This window comes from Merops nubicus, unplaced genomic scaffold (genome assembly GCF_000691845.1).
Source record: "Merops nubicus isolate BGI_N331 unplaced genomic scaffold, ASM69184v1 Scaffold50750, whole genome shotgun sequence".
Lineage (NCBI taxonomy): Eukaryota > Metazoa > Chordata > Aves > Coraciiformes > Meropidae > Merops > Merops nubicus.
Genome location: NW_008585847.1, coordinates 42,611 through 64,627, shown reverse-complemented (window position 1 = coordinate 64,627; position 22,017 = coordinate 42,611). Strand labels below are relative to the sequence as shown.

Sequence of the window (22,017 nt, the reverse complement as noted above, 5' to 3'; positions counted from 1 at the left end):
CTTTTTTGAAGTTCCTGTACTTCATCAGAAACTTCATTTGTGTAGGCCTACAAGGCATCCACAGTACAAGTCTCCATCTCATCCCAACCAATTAGGCACCTCTGGCTCAAACATCCACAGTTTATTTTCTGACATTGTTTATTGTGAATCTGTTTCCTTCAGAACTAGGTATACTTGCCAGATTTGCTCAGTGTTCCTCCTAAATGGAATGGTAATTAATACTAATAAAGCCTGCAAGATTTAGCTTATTGGTTGGTTACGCAACACGGGAATCACAATTTTGGAATTACAGAATACAGATATATGATCGTAATGATTTCCAGGCATTGTACAGAGTACAAAGCAATTCTTTCTAGCAACAGTGTGCCTTTACTCTGTTAGCCTGTCCTCATCTGACAAACTTTAAAGTGCATCTTTTTAAATAAGGAGAGCAATGGACTACTCTTTTCAGCTACCTGAAACTGAACTGCTGGATGCTGGAAGATCATGGGTCAGCATCTTATCTCTCTGAAGTCAAAGACAAACCCCTTATGGATTTTGATAGACTAGAGTTTGGAATTTGAAGGCATTGTTTACGATATGGAGTACAAAAGTATGTAATACTATGTATCAAAATTGCTTTTCCACATACATGTCATACACACATACTTTTACTGTAGATACAGACTTGAGTAAATACCCTCAAAACTGGGTTAAAGGTGGGAAGAAATACACTTCATTTAGCAGACTGATTTTCAAGGATGCTGCATTACTCATTTGTCTGCAATCTGTAATTGCTGAGTTTAACTTTGACCATGGCAACACAGCACCTTTGAAAATAAGACTTGTGCACCTAAATTTGAATTTAGGCATGTAATGTTAAACACCCAGGTTTGAAAGGCAGGAAAATAAAAGTACCTTCGCATTTAACACCTGAAAAGCTGATTTTAATTTAGAAAATTATAATTATTTTCAATTCTTTAAAAAAAAAATTCTGTAACCATTTCAGGATATGACCAGCCTCTCTTTAAAAGTAACATGGAAAACAGCAGCATAAAAACCTCCCAATGTACCAGTACCTGCCAAACCTTTTTCAGTTAAACTTGAATTTCTGGTGCACATGCAACACAACAATGAACACGCTAGCATTTAATTTAAAGAAAAAGGTGCAAAATGAAAGTGCCTTATCAATTCAACAAGAAAAGCTATACCAGTAACTACATTTTATATTAACTAAAACAATATATAAACAATATCTCTTTTGCTATATATAGTCTTCATGCCCATTTACCCTGTAATATATTATAATGCTATTGTTGCTATTGCTATGGACCCTTTTCATGCCATTCTGTCTACTGGCAAACAGTGGTGGGTGAAAAAAATCGTCCTTCATGATACAATGAACAAGTTGTGCAAACTGATGCTGAAATCTCTGCAATGCACACCAGTCGCTGATTACTAGGTGGACTCTCTGTTCTGATCAACAAATTGATTGTTCTGTCAAAAGTCTGGGCAGTGAACTACAAGAGAAAACAACCTTCTGACATTACTACCCTCAATCTGTGTAAACAGAGGTCAAGGATTGAGAAGCTGAGACAGAAAAAGGGTCCATATTTGTAGGCATAATGGAAATCATATGCATGAGAAAAACAAGTTCAACTTTGTTTCATTGTTTCCCGTCCTTCGCCTGACCCCGACCGCCAAGAGATGTGCAGTGTGTTGGCTCCCTAGGTCTGTGCAGGGCCATATAAAGTGTCTTGGTTTTCTTTCTTTTTTTTTTTTTTTGCCTTACTCTTTTTTTTTATCCTTTCTTTTGTTTTAATGTTTGTACTTCAGACATTCTAGAAGTGCTTAGGTGATACGTTTACCCATCAATTTGCATCGCTGGCTCAAATTCTGAAGTGAACAGCTCCTTGTAAAGTGGAGGAAAATGAAGTCGTACAATGTCTGGGTATATTGCTTTAAATGCCATAAGCTTTTCTGTATGTCGTCCACACAGTGCTCTTAAAGTAGACACTTTGCATATTAACTGTAAAAAAATGAAGAGACGTCATATGGTCACATATGGAACCAGGCCTCCCAATCTCGCTCTTAGGATTAAAGCTCTCCCAAACACTCCAGTTGTTTACCTTAACAATGATATTTCAGGTGCATAGTCGTGGATTCTTGTTATTTAAATAAATAAATAAATGAAACCACTACAAAGCTGTTTCATTCTACTCATGAAAAAATCTTTTCTTTAAGTTCCTAGGAAAATGCATCATCAGGTTTCCTCACTTGCCTACCAAGCACTGAATGATACAGCAGGATTTAAGGGCTGGATCTTCCTTTGTGCAATTTAGTAATTCTTTTGGCAGAAGGCAGTCCTGTCTACTTTGAAACTCACTGCGAACATTATACTCACTGAACCTAGTAAGTAAATGATTCGTGTCAAAGCACATGGAAGAGACGTTCTCCCAACAAAGATATCCTAAGTATACACTGGGAAAAGGACTATATGGGCTAGGATCTGAAATGAGGACAACCTGCAAAGCCTGGGCTGGACCATCCTGCTTCTGTTGTATTAACTGTGTGGTGTGAAATTTAAGTGTAAGCTTTCCAGCTGCATCAAGTTCTGAAAGAAACTACCTCTGCAGGGAAGTGCCTGGTCTTCCCCAGTTCTTCAGATTTTTTTTTCTTTTTGACATCACACCACTTTTCCATGTTTGAAAAATGATGTGAAGATACTTTAGATCAGAGCAATAGTATGCAATATCTCTTCTGTTTTCCCTAGGCACCAGTATTTAGAAGAACTGCCAAGAAAAAGGCTGTGTGGGAAGCTTCTCATGGAAGACTGAAAACCAGCGTTAGTTTGGGTATTGCAAGTTACGAGGACTTAACTGTCTTGCAGGCAGAGATTGCACAAGGATTAAAGTATGCATGCTGTAGAACTGAAAAGAGTATTCTGTGCAGCAGAAATGTTGTGTAGGAGAAATAGGATAAAAACCTTAACTGCTTTTCATGAAGTTCAATATTACAATACATCTTTTCAGACCATCGCCAGTCTTGTCCGCTGGTACATTATCATTTCACCTCCTCTAGTTTTTTGTAAATAGTTGCAGTTAAGCACCTTGATTTTGAACAAAGAATTCTGGTTTTATAAGTAACAAAATCACGGTGTAAAAGCTTTTACACCATAACTAGGATACTGTTCATAAGGAAGGATGTTTTCACAGCCATGTGATGTGGCACAGTACGATTCTTACCTTAGTTAGAATTCCATCTTCTCGGTGGTTCTTCTGTAGGACATGCTGAAGTGCTAGCTGGATCTTCTGCTGGAGTTTTTCAATTTTTACTTTCTCCTGAAGCCATGAGCGATCTAGATATAAATGGAGTTAACACTGCTAGTACTGCACATACCAATCAAAGTGCACCAGGAAGTATCAAGTCTGTTACAGATTCATCTTTCTTGTCTGCAGCCTTCCTTCCACTTTTTCTATACTCTCATAGAAAAAATGAGTTTCAAAATGATTAGGCTTCAGAGTATATTTATTACATGCTTTACAAATTAATTTTAGAAAGCTCTTAATTAGAAGACTGCAGCATGTTTGAGTAAGATTTTTTAAATCACTTGCTAACAAGACCTGTAAAATGCAGGGCATATACAAAATGAAGCTAGCAACTTTTTAGTTGGAAATGAATAGATCACATCATGAACAAGTAGTTAGAGTGGATCTTTCTGATAAGATGTACATTGATAGACAGAAAAAATCGGAAACAAATATTCAGCTATTATGAAAAAAAAAACCAAACAAACAAACTCCTGAACATCCTAACAGGAAAGTTGGATTAGCTGCTACACCCTCTGTGTGGTGGCAGAATTGTGGGATTCTGTGGCTCACATACTAAGGCCCAGGGCTAATATACTTCCAATCTGGCAAACAGCATGAGAATATCTCAGTAAAGCCACTGTTGCTAGCAGACTCTTCCACCACCACTCCTGAGTTGTCTGTGTGCAGACTAAAACCAGAGCATTTATTTCCTTGAGTATTAGGCTAGACACAAACTGACTTTCTGCACTGGTATCTTGTTCCACCTGATCAGAACCTGGCATACTGTCTGTATCTACTTGAGATTATGAAGTTATTTTCATCATGGGTATGGTAGATCCAGGCTGACTCTTGGGGTGATTTCTATGTCTGGCACCATAATTCTCAGTGTAGCCAGTTTCACAACAGGGACAGATACCCAAGCTACCTGTGGTACCTTGTACCACACTGAAATGACAACCCTGCTTAACAGAGCTGAGGTGACTCTGGAAGCATTCTGTCATGTGCTTGAGATAATCCTGCTGCAGCTGCAAGCCCACATATATTGAAAGCTGACTGTATAAATTCAGTGGTTACCTTCTGCCTGTCTCACCTAGACTGACCCAGTGGTCTCACTCACATGCATCCAAGTTTTTGCAAAGAAGCTGCATCCTCAACGAGGCCAATACTTGCAAACCAAGGGCTTATATTAGGATTTCCAATTTAAGAAATTTGTTCCTGAATTTGTAGTTTCAGTGTACTTATTAAAATTAAGGAGACAGTCAAACAGATTATGAGATTTCACATTGTCTTATGGTCTTAACATTGTAATTACAACCACTTCATAATAAAAATGACCTCTTCCAAATAAACCTAAACCAAACCTTTATCTCTTACCTGCTGACATTAAAACAAATGCAGAAAACAGAGCTATCTCGTCTTCTGTCAGGTGCATAGAACATAAACTTTTTCCAAATTCAAACACAAAACTTATGAAGTCTTCACAACCTGCCAATAAGAAGGTACAGCTCATGCCACATTGAAACTAATTCAGAGGTACACAATTGTTGATTTATTCAACATGGGGGTAAGAAATGGATGCAAAATACTTCCTAGACGAACAGTCTTCTCCTTAAGGAATGACGGTAGCAAGAGCTCCCTCATGGCTGAGCTTATTACCCCACTCCCACGAGTCCCCTGCTCCCGCCCCCTGGCAGCCAGTATTTTGAAGGTTTTGCACATGGTATCTTCCATGTTTGGTTCTTTTGGGGTAAATATGGATAACACCTAAGCCATTTTTGAGGCCAAAATTGGTTTAGATTTGTTTCTGTTCTAAGTGGAATTTTGGTTTGAAATGTGTACTTGAAAAGTGCAGATTGAGAGGGGGAAGACAGGCATACAAGGTACATGGAGGAGCAAAGGGGGAAGCCAAGGTCTGAAAGCTTTTCATGCAGAAAAGGAACTCTGTCTCCTTTCATCCATTCTCTTGTTCACACAGGTGTCAGTCAGGTTACTGCTGCTGTTACACATGCCGTTACGCAGGTCGCGAAAGTAGAGCCCTGTTTTGAAGGGGAGTGCAGCCTGAGGGAAGAGGGCTCTCCTCTGCACATCAACTCCAACCCAGCCTAAATTTATGGGAGTAGTTGGTAACAGATGAAAATTATCTTTCATTGGAACCCACATCTGATACCGCATCCTCTGAATTGTTTGCACTCAGACCTTGTCCCTTGAGGTGTTTTAAAAAGGCAGAGAATACTTCAGTAATTGTACAGTATCCTCTGCTGCTTTATTTTCACTGCCCTCCAGAATGGCTTACATCCCAAATCTACACCCAGTGAAATGCAACCTTTTAAGATTAGCAAGAATATACAGAAAAAAATTCAAAACCGTAAAGCATAGTTTAATAAAAGAAATCCATTTACAGTATTTAACCTACAAATCACTGGACTTCGCACATTACAAAACACTGTTAGTATCTTCAAAGCAGTAATGGTGGCATACCCCAAATTAGCTTAAAATCTGCTGCTTTTTCCAACAGGATATACCAAATGTTACGCTCAGTATGAAATCTGGGCTTCTGGTCTCAACAGGTGTGTCCAAACTGCTATGCCCAGATCTAAGTGTTGAATTTCAACACCACAGTCCTTTACTGCACAGAGTTAAGCTGTTTTAACTCCTGAAATCAGCTTGGCCTCTAAGAGCCAGCAAGACTGCTGCTCACAAAATAAGCAGTTTGAGCTTCAGAACTCTGTTATTTGAACATTATAGCCTGCATTTTTAAAGCAGCTGTCACCTTGCTTTCCCACCTTATTATTCTGTGGGTTTTTTTTTTGTTTGTTTGTTTGTTTGTAAGATAAAACACTTGACATTTCCTTACCTAAAGACTTGAAAACCTCTGGGCTAGCATACTTGCCGTCAAAGTAGACTGTGTTGTTCTGGGAGTCAAAGGCACGGCACATTCTGATGAACACAACCTCTAAAGACCCTAGAACAGAAACAGTGTACATGTGACTATTTACATAGAGAGTCCACTTGCAAAGAGCTAGCGAGGATTTAAAAAATATCCTATGCCTTGTGTTCAATCAAGTAGGGTAGTACGTTTCTGTAGTGCAACAGAACATAGCTCCATTTGCTACTAGAATTAAAAGAATTCCCATAAACCCCCTTCTAAGTTTTTGCTTGAGTAACTTACTTAATGCTAATAAACTCCGATAATTTTTATTAATGAGGTCTCTGAAGTCAAAGCAGCTCATTTAGATTTGTGTTCACAAAGCTTTGGCAACTTTGTCCAGTATTTGCAAACTGTATTGCCTCTACAACGTCTTGCATAGAACAGTCTGGATTTTGACCTTGAAAGGTGTTATTTGCTATTGCTAAGCCAAAATTAAAAAATGGAATCCAACTTTTCCATCTTTACACATCCATTGCTCCCTTGGTTCACAATGAAAATTTCATACATAGAATTGAATATGTTCTGCCTAAGGAGGTGTATTATTTCAAACAAAGACACAGACAATTTGTAAGGTGCTTTCCCTTGTATTATTTTAAACTATCATTGTACAATATATGCATACACATGTGCAATCAGTGTAGCACCTTCCTCAGCCAAAACTAATAGAAGCAGACCTTAAAACTCACCCACATACCTGCTTTTAAAAGCACAATTTGATCGTTTTGACACAGTTCCATAAAGCCATCAATGCGTTTGGCAAATTCCACTACATACTGTATAGCTTCTGTTATTTTGACTGCGCATAACTGCCACATTACCTCCCTTTGCTGTTTGAGAGAGAAGAAAAATAAAAAAATTAATAATCAAGGTCTGGAAAGCCCATTTGCGTAAAGTGATACTGAGGTGAAAAGAAAAATGTGGAGTGAAATCCCTCCAGCACTCCTGGATGCAGTCTGCTTATAAAACGAGGAGAATTAATTTCAAAGCCAAAGTCTCATGTGCATAAGGGACAATACAAGACTTAGAGGCACATATAGAAGACTTCTTCAGTGATGTCAGAAGAGATCCAGGTTGAAGTATTTTTATTTCAAAAGCCAAAAGTGTCAAAGTATAATGAATCTGGTCATTTCAGTGGGCAAGAAGATCATCTTGTTAACAATATGAAGGTGGCATGCAACTAGTGAGTTGTTCGTATGTTGGTAATAATTCAAAATGAAATTGCCTACCAGGTGGAATAAATTATATCTTTATTTTTTTTATCTTTTTAAAATGAAAAATATGTTCAAAGAACAGTGTGCTTTAACAGTGCCTTCCAAGCCAGTTTTTCAAAAGTAGCCATTTGGTAGTGATTTGTGGGTAGAAAGCAGGTTGCAAATACAAACATCGGTTACCTCTGACAATACCCACTGGTGGGGTGGCAGCACTGGCTGCTGCTGTAGAGGTAAAACCAAAAGACCCGAGTGCCAATTGTAGAATGAATCAGGATTTCAACCAGGCACTGACGGCTGGAAGTCTGACGGAGTTCTGTGTTTGTGAACTCAAAACGAAACACATTATGGAAAATTACAAAACTTGGTGGCTTCAGCTTTTGATGCTGAATCCAGGAGGATTTGATGTTGATCCAGGAGGTTACAAATTAAGAAATAACAAGCTGTTTAGGATTGAAAAATTTCTCTGGTTTCTTAACCTTGTTTATCAATCAGACAGATTTTAGGATTATCTGTCTCCTAAAGAGAGTATCTTTAAAGTGGCTTTATCTTCTCCTGTACCTGTAAAAATCACAAATGCAAAAGATATCCTGACCATCTTACTGCTTTCGACTCTAGCATATCAATTTTTTGAAAACACACAAAAGTACACACTCCTGATAATAAACAGAAAGCAGTGAAAAAGTGAATTTTGTAATGTGTTATGGAAATACCATGCTTTACAAAAAAGCAGGCCATAATTTGGCATGCTTTTATACCTTGTTTTGATAGTTCTCAACTTCTTCCTGCAGAAAAGTCTGCCATGTTATCTGCTGTAACTCCTCTCTCAAGTACTGGCAAGTTTCCATGTGTGACTTGGAAATATTCTGTGCAAGATGTTCTAAAAGAGAGACGAGAAAGTGACACGTTAAAAATGCCAGGCTGTACTGTACTTTCAGACCTGAGAAAGCTGACACATTCCAGGGGCAACGGGCTGGGGGGACGGACAGAGAGAGCTATAGAAAGGACACTTTCATTTCAATCGTCCTGCGCTTTGCTTCAGGAGAAACCCCTCCACAATTCAGCGCAGAGCCCTGACGGCGCGGAAGAGGCAGGGCTGCGCAGCAGGCAGCCGGGCCGGGCCGGGCCGCCCCGCCCAGGGCGGCACACCCGTTAGAGGGCACTCTGGGCACACACACGCACCCCGCGGCTGCTGGCCTCGTTCCGGCACCACGCAGGGGCCTTCCCCTACGCCGTGGTGAGCGTCAGCTTATTGTGGAAAAAACAAACTTCTGATGGGGACCTACGTCTCCCTCACGCTGCAGAGGGTGCGAAAGAAGGCCTGCAAGGCCAAAAAGCTGGTGAACTAAAGGCGAACGGGGAAATGTGGCAGCACTCAAACCACTGCCAATTCAGTAAGCGGCCTTGCTGCCTTTAGCGTTAAGATTTGTCAGCTTTGAAACCGGGGCTGAGAATTACATTCTTACACAGAGCCACAGAAAAACAGTTGACTGAGCGAGGTCGTGGACCCCTCAAGTTAGGGTACAAAAATCTGGGTGGGGTCAGTTTTGCTGAATACAGGACACGATGTGTCACATGTGGGTAAGGAATATAATAGCTGCCAGACAAGCAGTAGATAGAGCTTCAGAAGCTAAATTCACCCGTTTTTAAACAACAAAAGCTTTCCACTAATAAAGAGAGATAGTTACCACCTGCCTAGACATGAGACTGACTTTGAGGGAGAAGTTTTGTTTCTTTTCTACTTTCATGCCATTACAAAAATATTAAGAAAAGAAACTTACTAGTGAATCCAGTTAATTAATATGACACACTAAAGACTCAGGGTTTTTTTTTTTCATAAGCTATTCTTCATAGAGTAGTCAGTTAACTGCACATGACTTAAAATTTCCTTACAACATTTTAATTCCAAATAAACTGTTTTCTGCTGCTATACTTGCTTAAAGGACCCGCAAGGCAGACATTTACTGAAGCTTCAGGAACACCTTCACAGGCATGTATAGCAGTTAAACATCTGAACTCCACTTCTACTTTGGCTTTCTCTTTGCTACCCTGACTCTTCACACATATCCGTTCTCCTGTTCTAGCACTGGACCAGTCGAGGCCTGGTGATTTGTCTCACACAATTCTGCAGCTAGTGCTTTTGCGATTTAGGCCGCTGAAAAGGAAGGCTTAAAATGAACAAGAACAATGATCATGAACAACATGGGAGTATTCTGAGAGACTCAAGTGTTAGGTCTTCTGTGAAACCTGTGCTTGATAATGACCAAACGCAACTCTTTACAAACTGAACTGCTGGACCAATCAGTCTGTTTAGTATCATACCTACTGCATTCATAGTTTGACATAAGATGCTACTTGCAAACTCTTTAACATACAGCTGAGGTAAAATCAGATTACACATGCTACCTGAACAATTAACAATGTTGAAAAGAAAGTAGTTTATACTTTGGTTGTCATCATAGCTTTCACGTATTTCAGAGAATTTTTTTTTTTTTTTTTCTTATAAGTGTGTACTTAAAACATTTGCTCTCAGGAGCAGCAACAGACAGCATTATACCAGTGCCCCTGCAGGTTACAGAAGGTGAAATATCACCATGTTATTCACAAACATCAGCCTCAGTTCCGGAGTGTATTTCAGCACACACCTAAATACTTTCATTGACCAGCCACACCTTTCTAAACTGAAACCCTGGTCTAGAAGACAAATATTCTTCAAACATTGTTCGGTAATGTCAATGCTGGGCACTCAAATAATGTTCTGTGGGGTTTAAATGCAAGAACTATGTAAATAAAGGTAAGCAACATGACAAACTTAGGTTAGGCCAGTGTTCCAAACTCAGCATCTGGCCTAGGACAGAAAAGCCCTTCCTTTTTTTCTGTGGGTTTAGTCTTTATCTTTTAATAACTCCCATGAGAATATTAACAACCATTTGAATGAGCCAAAGCTGGTAGGATAGCCTTAACCCTATTTTTTGCTCTCAGTTTTGCTCATCTGTAACTGAAGTTATTTGAACTCAAGCCAGATACAATATTTTGGCTGCCACAACAAATGATATTGCAGAGAACTGCATTCTGTAACATCAGGACATTAAAAAGTAAGCTGCTTTGTCCCCTTCTCTCTGCAAAATTCCTCAAAAGAACATAAATTAAGCCAAGCAAAATTTCATATAATCTACTTGCCTCTAATTTAAAAAAGTTAGCAAAACAGAAAAATTTAACTGAGAATACCTGATTTTTCAAGTTTTCATAACGGCGTGATTTGCAAAAGCGTTGCTGAAGCAAGCAAAATGAGTTTTAAACAACTGGCTGTTTATGTAACAGAATCTTAAAGCCACTTCTCTAATGTCCTGTTCCAGGTTGCTTATAACCAGTTCACACAGCACGTTCTAACTCGAGTCTCAGATGTTGACAAGTCATAATTGTGGAATTCAGACCTAGTGTAATCATTCAGGGAAGAGCTTAAAGCAAACGTGCTAATTAACGTGGTTGTTATAAGACTCTTGGGGAACTTATCAGAATGTGCTAAATCCAAAGATTTTCTGAAGTATCTGGGGCCACATTCTCTTCAACCAGTGGCAAGGAGAATGAACAGCCCTCAGGTTAAACGGTGCTTTGGTTTCTTATTTCCCAGGTAGAGGTAGAGAGCAGAAGAAAACCAGCCTCATCACTTTTTGTTGGAAAACAAAGACGTCTGAGGTAATGAAAAAGAAGTTAAAATGTTCAAAAAGAATTCACAAATAGAGCAATACTCTGTTTGCTCAGCACTAAAAATTAGCTTGTTAATCAGGATTCAGAGGGTTCTGCTACAAGGGCTGAAAACAAACCCAGCACTACTGGAGCTGATGAACCCCCAGCTCCTGGGATTTTTAGCCCAGTTCCATAAGGCGTTCACCACGCACCCGGTGAGGATGTTGTGTGCTTCGCAGAAGAACGCCCGCACAGGCTCACACCTGGACTCAGGCAGCATTCTCACTGTCACCTGCCTCAATACGTCACTTTAATCCAAAGGCTACTATTAAAACAATTACAATGGAAGCTTTTCTCTCTCATTACCTAATTCTGCCATGGACACAGTTGGAGAGGTCTCCCCATTTGTAAAAGAACAATAAGGGAAGAAGCCCGATGCTGGTGTGTAGTCACATATTGGTTCTGGTTTGATTCCATTAATATCAAGACCCGACTGATCTGGAGAAGGCTGTATGTCTAAGTAGAAGCTGCTAACTGCAGAGTCTGCTTTGCTACCTTCAGGGGTATGCCCATCAATGTAATTACTGAGGTCATCATGTAGCTCTGTTAACCCATTGGTGGTGATATTGTATGTTGGTGTTAGTGGCTCTGCCTCTCCTGGTTGCTGCTGATGATCTCGCTGCTGCTGCTGCATTCGATGTTTCTGCACCTCCGCGTACAGGCTGTCCCTCTGCTTTTTTGACATTCGACCAAACTTTACAGCTGAAATACAGACACACAATGTATTACATTTCTACAAATCCACTACTGCGCTTTAATTGTCTTGGGTCTCTAAATACTACACAGGAGGACACAGTATAAATGGCAAACCAGCATGATGAGCAGACCTAAGGCTCACTTCAGTCAGTTACAGGGCACATAGCTGCAGCATCTGCTCTTTAAAAGATGGTTTTAACATGCTACTTAAACGGAACATTAGAAGTCACTGTTTTAGCTTACTTCATTAGCTTTCCACTTCTATACCAAGAAGATTTTCTCGTATATGTCCACTGAATTTGACAGATGCATCTCCTCAGCATTCAAATCCTACTTGGAAAAGTAGAAGCTAAACCAGAATACACTGGCCTGAGATGAACTGTTCACATCCTACTAGCTGTATGTTCATACTACACCATGAAGGTAGGAATAAACATGTGGGGGTCTATCTCCAAGAGTATCAAAAGCAAGCTTTAGTGATCCTGGAACTGAAGCACATGGGAAGAACCACAGAACCTGCTTTGTGCAGCTTACTGTGACAACCAAAACTGTGTAGGCTAAATAATAAGTGTGTGTATGCACACACGTGTATTTTTCTCCACAAAATTATTACTGCTTTGAGAAGTATTAAGTGTATGCTAGAAGCAAGTGGTTTGCAACAACTAGGGAGCTCCCAAGGACATAGGATGTGATTTCTGGGACCTGTATCAGCCATAAAAGCCTCATCATTTAGGAGAATGACTACCACCTTGTATTTTTCTCCAGGAAAGCAAATACCGAAGGGACTAATTACCTGATCAACCATTCCAGGTTTTCAGTTTCATGCCCAATAAAAAAAAAAAAAAATTAAGACAATGTAATTCTAGAAGTATATGTAATCTGAAAACAATCTCCTTAATCGAGCCTTGTGTACATGGAGTAATGCATATGTATTTGTAGAACACGTAGTGCTGCTGTCACTATGGAAGGGGAGAAGACTGAGTCAGACCTTCAAATTGGGTAAGTGATGGCAGCAGCTTCGCTCCCTCTACGGGGGAGGTGTGCAAGTATCAGCTGCAATCCGGTTCTAATTGAGTTACATAAGCTTCCAATTTACAGAAGTGGGTTTTCATCATTACACTAGGTGTAATTTTGGACTTAATATTAACAGCACTGGAACACATCTTCTTCAGAATTCTACTTCCGGAAAAACACCACACTCTTTTCTCTTTGCATTGTTTCCATTACTCATGATATACATTTAAAAGTCTCTATGTATTGTGGAACAGTTCCGATGTGTACCAATATGGCAACTCTGACATGTCACTTGAATTGGAATGAACACAAAGCATTAACATTAGACTAAAAATTGCATCTTCATGGAGTGACCAGAGACAAGGCTCTTATGTGAGAACTATAATAGATGAGTAGGAAAAAATAAATCCAAGAACCTCATACGTGCCTTGATTTATATTAACACACAGTAACAAAAACCACTCAGCTATCAGCCCCACGCACAATTAACTTTTAATCCTATGTTGTTTTAGTTGAACACACCGCACACTAGAAGTTACTTTACTTTTTGCAGTTAAGCTGCCTGTTAGCAGAGCTTACCATCTCGAGACATCCCCACAGCAAGGCATTTCTGTAATCGACAGTGTTGGCAGCGGTTTCTACTAGTTCGGTCAATCAAACAGTTCTTCTGACGAGGACAGGAGTACGTCGCATTGCTTTGCTGACTCCTCCTGAAAAAGCCCTGTAACAGAATTGCAAAATACAAGTCAAGAAACTGTTAGCTGATGGAGCAAATAAAGACTCTGAAAGGTAGCGTACCTAACAGAAAATGAAGTTCCAGTGCACTATAGTCAACTAAAGGAAGTTAAGAGGTTTGGGGTTTTTTTTCTCTCCTAGAAACAAACAAAAACCAGCAACTAGCAGGAAACAGTTCATACCAAAAGTGTTATGACACATAAAGGAATTATACATTTTTTTCGCCAATTCTACAGATCCCATAACACGTATTGAACACCAGTTCTTTGCAAATGAGATAAAACTAATTATAGACCTTGACTTCCTGCCCTTCCTGGGCCAGCATAGATCTCCAAAAACAAAGAAGATTCAACAGCTGCCACCCTGTTTTGCTCCTTGAAGGTGGCAATGGCAGGTTGTGGTGTTCAGCCTCACCAGTGTCTGTATGTGTTTAAAAATACAGAGCATGATGCTGGGCAGTTCCTTCCAGAAAGAACAATTTAAAAAAATGTTTTCTCTTACTTAGTTTGATGTTGACAACCAAGGTTTTGTTCAACTTGGTGCAGGATTTACATTTTTAAGGAGAGGGGAAGCTGAAACAGATTTTACATATCATCTCACGTCTCAGTCTCTTTTTCTGTTACGGGTAGACCCACCTCCAAAGGTTAGCCCTAGGAGGTTACACAGCAGTTAGAACTTCATTCTCTCCATCAGAATGGTGCATGTTATTCACCACTATGCCAGCTGCTTGCTTTGAAGTTCATTTCATCTTTTTGCCACAGACTGTCCAAACATAAGCTGGTGTGTGCGTAATACCTACTTCACAAGGATTCTGAAAAGATGTTGTCACTCTAAAGAGGCGTTTGAGATCAGTGAGCACAGTATTTTACCTTTATGTTGCCACATAATGGATTAATTAACAGTGCTGCAAAGAAAATACTTCCTTGGAAAGGCTGGGCACCTTTTAATTAAAGCTGGACTTTTACCAATTTTTTATTTATTTGAAGGCCACATTCTGGAGTCCTTCAGCACATGCATGCTCTGTCCAGACACTTGGTGAAATAAACAACAGGAAGGACTTCTGCATGACAAGTAGGAGACTTCCTAGCAATCCTCCTGCAGGCAGACACATGACAGAACACTGAGATAAAGCCCCCTGCTCCACCTTATGAGGAGGGCACCACTTTCGGACACTTACAGCCCTTTAATAAAAGCTTTAATGGGGAAATGTGGAGTATGAAAAATGAGGAAATGGAATGTGCCTGTGATTAAACCTGTTTTCCCGTATGTTGTTTCTCACCTGCTTATTCTGGTCTTTGTTTCTCTATGATGGAATTTTGCACTGTTTTTTAATGTTCGTCAGTAGTGAGATGATTGTTGCTGAGGCTGGAAGTATTGCACATATTGAGCTCTGATTGAGTGCATTTCACCCTAAAGAAAACCTGATCTGTTATGGAACTTTCTACCATTCCAATATCCTGACTGATCCCTCTGGAGGAACCAGTTCTTAGGTAAGGAGATAAAGTTATCTGCATTATTCTGTTAGCACCCTTAGCAAAGCTGTCACTCGGTGCAAGCAGACACGCAAGTGCAATGCGATTCTCTAGCAACAAAGGATTAGGTATTGACCTGACCAGTGACTTACTGATGAAGGTTCTGCATCTCCACATTACCAGTCCCTTAAAATTTCAGTTCTCAAAATGATTTAACAGTTGCACTGAAAGTCAGCTTCAGCACTATGTAAGGTGAACCTGGCCCAATAACCTCAAAGATCTGTAAGTTTTCCTTTAGCTGAGACATACACTGAGTCTGTATTGCCAGTTTGGCATATTTATCTTTATTAAAAATAGTCTTGTCAAGCTGAGGATTATTTTTAGTATTATAATGGAGAAAATACTGGGCTTTTTGCTTTTCCTGATTTTCCCTAGAGACACAGCTGCTCGATACATTTTAGTGTACAATATATCAGCCAAGTTACAGCTCGAGGCTAGATTTTCAATAGAGCAGAACTGCCTGAAACCGCAGCCTTTAAAAAGCACTTGCACTTTACAAACCAGCGACGGAGCAGAGTGCTTTTAAAAACAAACCCTACAATGCCATATAGGCATGTTGAAAACAGCAGGAGCCAAAGCAAAAAAAAGCCTCTTGCCTCAAACTTAAGAAATTAATCTGAACTTGTTCAGAGCTCTGAAATAAACATATCTGAGATTCAGGATTGAATTGACAACGAAGTTAAACTGAGGGTGTTTTACTCTCAAAGTTCTTCTATATTTTTGTCATTTACTGTGAGTTTTCTAACCCTTTGGTGCTCTTTGGGCTCTCATACCACTGTAAGGCATGTGGAGAATCCTTTATTACAGGAGCCTTCTGTAAGTAAATATAGTTTCTCCCTTGGTTGTTTTTCCTCCCTTTATTAGAAAGGGAGAAGGGAGAGACACTGTACGCTGTTGCTCTGCCTCCTCGCTTTTGCCCGAGGCTTGGAGCGAGCTGTAATTTTTCCGCCAGGACGGAGGAGGAGGGGGTTGCGTGCGTGCTACGTGTACACACATTCAAGCTTTATGCAGACCGGCCCAGGCCACATGCTTTTAATTGCATGCGTGCTCACAACCATTACTGCACATTGAGACGATGGCCTAATGGGTCACGGGCAGAATGGCCCCCTCTTGATGAAACACATGACCCAAACTACTGCTGCACTTGAGAAGTCACCGCGCGACAGCACTCCGATGGAGGACACGGTCTGAGCCACGGCCTCTGGCAGTGAGCGCGTGGAGCCCTGCCTCTCGCGGATGGCAGCACAAAGCCCCAGCCCGTGGCAGTGAGGCACCGCTGAGCTTTGTGTGTCTCCTGTTCTATGTCGTTGTGTTACTAACACAGTGCCAGAACAAGAGCACAGCAGATTACAAGCCACAGCTTCATCTCTGCATTCCAGACTCCTATTGATACATACAACACAATATATGGTTTTTCATATGATGCCATGAAACCAAGTCGGGGAAAAAGGGGCACAGGAACTTTTCATTTCCAAGTCAGTTTGAATAACAACTTGTTAAAGAAGAACTTTGAAAGGTAAATAGGAGTTTTTGCAAAGTCGATTAATAGTTTCAACAACTTCACTGCTCAGTGGCTCAGAGTTACAGGCGTTTGTGTCTAAGCTTGCTCCTTAGCAAAGGGCTGGGAAGAGCCAGTTGTGCTTCCCCGTGTCCCGCATGGCACAGCGCCGACTCCCTCACCGCTGTGACATAGGCTGAAATGCTGATCTCATGTTTGGTCTTCTGACAAATTTTCATTTAATGAATTGATTCCTACAGTTCATTAACATACCCACTTCCACTTCTGTATACACATATGTCTTAATTAGCTGCTCATTGGCTGTTTAATTACAAGAAAACAGCTGACAGCTGCCTTGCTGCATCCTAATGGCAGACGTTTTGGAATGACTGTATGCAAGCCTGTGACAACAAAGGGTTATTCATAATCCCATGATTTATGGCTAATACTTAAAGACTTCCACGTATCATTAAGTTTTGCAATATTCTGAGCAATTAACAATTACTGCGGGGGGGTGGGGGTCATTCTTTTACTGTTTTCTAAAGGAAAACAATGCAAATTTTCTTCAAAGAAACATCAGAAAAATACCCTGTCATATGAAAGACAGGTGAATATTCAAATTGGATTTTTAACCTTTTTGTAACAATTAACATGTTTTCGTTGTCAAAAGAGAAGAGTGCTGCAACAATATTGTTTAATAAACTTGTTCGAGTATTTGATAACAAAGTTATAGTGCCTCTGAAAACAGAAAAAAAAATGTTCAGTTTGACAAATGTAATAAAGACAGGAGTGAGGATTGTGTTTATCAGGTCATATGAGGTCTGTGAATAGCGATTTCTGTAAGGTGGCTGGTCTCCCTTCAAACATGGTTTGCTTGAAATTGGCTAGGGAAACAATTTAAGAGAGAAGACCACCAAAAGCATGAATTCGAGGTAAATGTTTCCAACACCAATGCAACATGCCACTCTCAGCCATGAAAAACTGGCTAGTAAAGAAAGTGAATGAATGAAACGAATGAACAAAAGCGATACAAGATGGGAAGTTACAATGCACCAAATATTGTTTTCTGAAGCAACAAACGTGGACATTTCCTTGTGGTGACAATGAACCAAGACCATCTTAGGTCTTAAAGACACAGGAAACAAAAGCCAGTAGGTATAAACCTTTGAAAAGGTAAGCAATGCCCAGAAATGCCCTGCCTGGATGGTTTTGTGAGACCAGCTGTGTACAGTCACATCAAGAGAGGGTTCACGCTTATGCATTTCTTGGTCAGTTGAGCATGAATGGACATTATTGACAGCTAAAGCAAGTAACTGCATCTGCAAATTAAAGAGACATAGTTGAACAACACAAACTTTGTTTTAAACCAAATGCTTTGCTATGTCCTTTTGAAGCACTCGGGCATTATTCTGCCAATACTGAACTGGATTCAATGTTCAGCTATGAGAAAAGAATATGGTGGTGTACAAACCAGTGCCCCTTCTCAGCTTTTGTCAGCTTCCCTGACACAGAGCAAAAGGTTCCCACAACTAATGGTTCAGGAAGTGCTCCATACAGATACTATTTTTTCCAGTAATGCTACCACAATAATACTATTTCCAATCTTACACAGAAGAGTAAACTTTTATTTCCGAGTCATGGTACAGTCTTTGTGTCATTCTTCATCCACGCTTCTTCCCTTTTCTGTCACTGTATGTTGTATGCTGGATATCAGCAACAGTCAGATAGAAAAAAACCCTCTCTTTTACAATTTTTATTTATAATAAGCAATAGAAGCCCTCCTAGGTAAAGTACAAAATGGAGCCTGGCTATAAGACTTTTTCACTGGGGTGGAAAAAAAGAAGAGAGAGTGTTAAACTGTATTTTTAAAGGCAGATTCAAATTCAGCTGAATGGGTTAATGAGTTGAGACTACTCAACAATGTCTGTGCAAAACACAGCCACTAACTTCATAAAAACAGCCAGTAACATTGTAACAAGGTAGGAAATGTAAACTTCTCAAGAAACACCAACTGGCTTCATTACAAATCTTCAATTTTAGCTATGTGAAATGCAATACAGCCACAAAAACGGGTCAGAAAACTTAGTTACATGAAACGCATGGGTCACAAACCTGGCGAAGAGCAACAGGACCAGCACAAGTCAATTTGATGAGCTTGTCTGTCATTTCATACGTGATGCAGATTATGATTGAGAAGCAGGTCTTTGCAACTAAAACCTCAGGTTTTAAATAAATTATATTTCTGGTGGTTATTAGTATTTACACAGCCACATTTAATGTTACTATTAAGTAACATCAAGGTTGACACTGTTTAAACTAGAGCGAAAACCAGTAAGAGCTGAAACCATCCTACTTTGCTGCTGTTGCTACTGGTGCCTGTAGATGGTTCTTGACAGGTCTGGCTGGAGAGGGCAGCAGCGCATCTGCTCCCTTCTGATGAGAAAGGCCCTGAACTTGGAATGTGATGCACATGGAAGGGTTTGTAGTACCAGTGCAGAACCTCACTGACTTCTCTGGGATTGTCTGTTGGTACAGGATGTGTGCTCCAGGAATCAGAGAGCACGACTGGGAACTAGGTCTTCATAGCAAAGTACTTATTACAAAGGAAGGTTTAGCATAACACGGAGAGCAGCACAAGCATGCTCAAACCTGCAGAGATGGCAGCCACAGAGAAGCTGGGGGAAAAAACCATACCAACACACCTGGCTCATTTGGCAGAAGCCAAACGATGCCAACTTTTTCACCCGCCAAAATAGTTCTGTTGGGTGAGACTTTGTTGACATTACTGTGGAAGAGCACTGCACAAACAAAATCCATCTGCTACAGTAGGGCATTTTAAATACCGACTAGATCGTGATAATTTAAACTCCTCCTGTGACTTGTGCCCACGAGCACTCCCCTATCTATCACTACTTGCAGGTCATCTAGGCTCTACCATTAGAGAAGAGTGAGCTTTGGAGCTATTTCCCTCCTGAAAGGGAAACAACTTACTTAACAGAGTTGATACTCATTGGCTTTAAAGTTTTGCCTGAAAATGTATGTCTAGAAAACTTTATTCTGCTACTCCAGGAGAAGAAGAAAATGCCTACCTTCTTTCACTCGGCCAATGTCCGCCTTACCCATGCACACTCTGCTCTCAAGGTTAAAATGGGTTTCAGTGTGCTGCACATGCTTGCTTGCCTTACCTCCTGCCCTTTCCCACCAGCCGACCATTCTGGTGTCGCTCTCAGAAGCAGACTGAGGATCGCACAATACTCCTAGAGAACTCAATTTATACAGAAATCGAAGGAAAAGCATTTGTTCTAAACCATAAGGAACTGCACACGTTTCTCACTATCAGGCTAGCATCTGGAGGTACACAAAGGACTCTCCTCCTAATAACTCAGGTTTGTGTTTATTTCTGGGAAGGTACAGTCACTCTGCTGGAGGAATGCTTGACGTCTTCTTGCAGTGCTAGGTGCCTACCATCTACATACTAACTGACATAACTGAGTATGGTGTGCACTGTTGCTTCCTCATGCATGCAGACATCCTGCTGCTTCCAGTGGGGGCTCTTCTCACACACAGGACTTTGGAGAAGACAAGGCCAGAGAGCAGCATGAAGATGAAGCAAAAGGTAATACAGCTGGCAGACTTCCTTTCCTTCAGCAGCCCGTTCCTGTTCTGCAACAAGCCACGTTGAGAAAGGCTTGTTTTCTGCACAGATGAGTGTTGGCACTGTGGTAACCTCAGGCTGTTGACAATGATGTTTGTCATGGATCTCGAGGCAGTCTCTCAGGTATGCTGGTACCAGACCATTTAAGGATTAAAGAGGTCTCGGACCTTGAAAATACCTTGACACTCTTCGTCAGGATAGTCATAGAGCTGAATTCTCACTGCAAATGTCTGCTACTTCACACAGCTGAAATTTGATAAATGCTGCTCAATTACATAAAGCTGAAATGGTAACCACTTTATTATCCATGCATTTTTAGTGCATCTCCTGCATTTTCCACAGCAACAGCAGTTACAAAGAGCAGAATTTGCTGTCCCATATCGTTCTAACATTCTCACACATCCCCCACCCCAGACCCCTTCTTAACAGTACTTCTATGGGACCAAGAGAATGTGTTACTGGGCACGCTGTCACCCCGACCTAGTGCTGCAGTTCTGTGCTTGGGATAAGAAGAAGTGATGACCTTCACAGCACTCTGGCCTAGTGTTAGCCTTGTCTGTTGTAATTCTTGGTCACAAGAAACAAACTAAACAAAATGCAAGTGCTTATAGTGTAATCCTTGCTCACTTGAGTTACTGAAGGTACAAACACAGGAAAACACTCAAAGCCTGAAGCTTACACAGCAGTGATTGCACTGCAAAGAATAGGCACTGCTTCCAGGCAGACCTGAGTATGCTGAACACCAGCAGGTATGTGCTATTTGTGGAACGTCATCTTCCACACCAAAAAGAAAAGATTTGTAATTCTAGCAGATGACAAAAGAAAACTGAGAAGTCGGAGAGCTCTCGCATACTTCAACGTGGTTTATTTCTGGGAAGGTACAGTCACTCTGCTGGAGGAATGCTTGACGTCTTCTTCTTGCAGTGCTAGGTGCCTACCATCTACATACTAACTGACATAACTGAGTATGGTGTGCAATTTGCAAAGCAAAAATGGAGAGGGAGATTCAAGAAAACCACAAACTCCCTCTCAAAGTGAATCCACATAGCAGGTTCTTTGAATCAGAATCATCTTTCTGGACCTCTTCTTATACCCAGAAAGACAGTTTAAGGCGCACACAGCACAGCTGCCTGAGTTTTTCAAGTGTGTCCTGAAACCTAGGGGGGGACACGTGTGTCACATAAATGCCCCATTTAAAAGCCCAATATAACCCATTTTGATTTTGACTTTGAAATGGAATCCACCAATCCAGCTTCAGCACAATGCTTGCTCTTTAAAAAAGGAAGGAAAACAATCACAATCAAAAGGCTAAATGCTGTTCTAAGACTTAATATTTTAGAAGCTTACCTTGCAGCCTTCACATGTAATGACACCATAATGGATTCCTGATGATTTGTCTCCACAGATCTTGCATGGAATAATTTCAATTTGAGCTGCAACAGAAGTGCGCAACCAGTTAATTACATTTTCTTTTAAACACCTTATAAGAGCATTCCCTGATCAGCATTTGTACAGTGAAAACTAATAACCTGCTAAACATTATACTGCATTAACTATTCATTGCTGAACTGCAAGGGTCCCCTAGAGCTTTGGACTAAATTATGGCTGCTCGTTATATAATGGCTTTTGGGTTATTAAAATGGGTCATTTGAGAAGGTGTTTAAGAACCCACAAGAAGGCTAGAATCAGCATTTCAAAGCCAGAAAGAGTAGT

At 40.5% G+C, this 22,017-nt stretch overlaps 1 protein-coding gene across 2 annotated transcripts; it reads right to left on the bottom strand.

The window, feature by feature from the left end:
- Positions 1-377: 377 nt before the first annotated feature.
- RORA (RAR-related orphan receptor A) lies at positions 378-21,762 on the bottom strand. 2 transcript variants are annotated; one of them, XM_008948428.1, is made up of 9 exons: positions 21,652-21,762; positions 13,464-13,605; positions 11,481-11,876; positions 8,186-8,307; positions 6,914-7,046; positions 6,145-6,252; positions 4,665-4,775; positions 3,225-3,337; positions 378-2,008 (listed from the first exon to the last, which is right to left on the bottom strand). In XM_008948428.1, the coding sequence occupies exons 2-9, from the start codon at positions 13,474-13,476 to the stop codon at positions 1,844-1,846; spliced, it is 1,161 nt and encodes a 386-aa protein (XP_008946676.1). In that variant the 5' UTR covers positions 13,477-13,605; positions 21,652-21,762; the 3' UTR covers positions 378-1,843. The 2 variants fall into 2 exon arrangements, with proteins under 2 accessions (XP_008946676.1, XP_008946669.1); XM_008948421.1 differs by having other exon boundaries at positions 1,026-2,008; positions 11,670-11,876; positions 21,652-21,731.
- Positions 21,763-22,017: the final 255 nt, after the last annotated feature.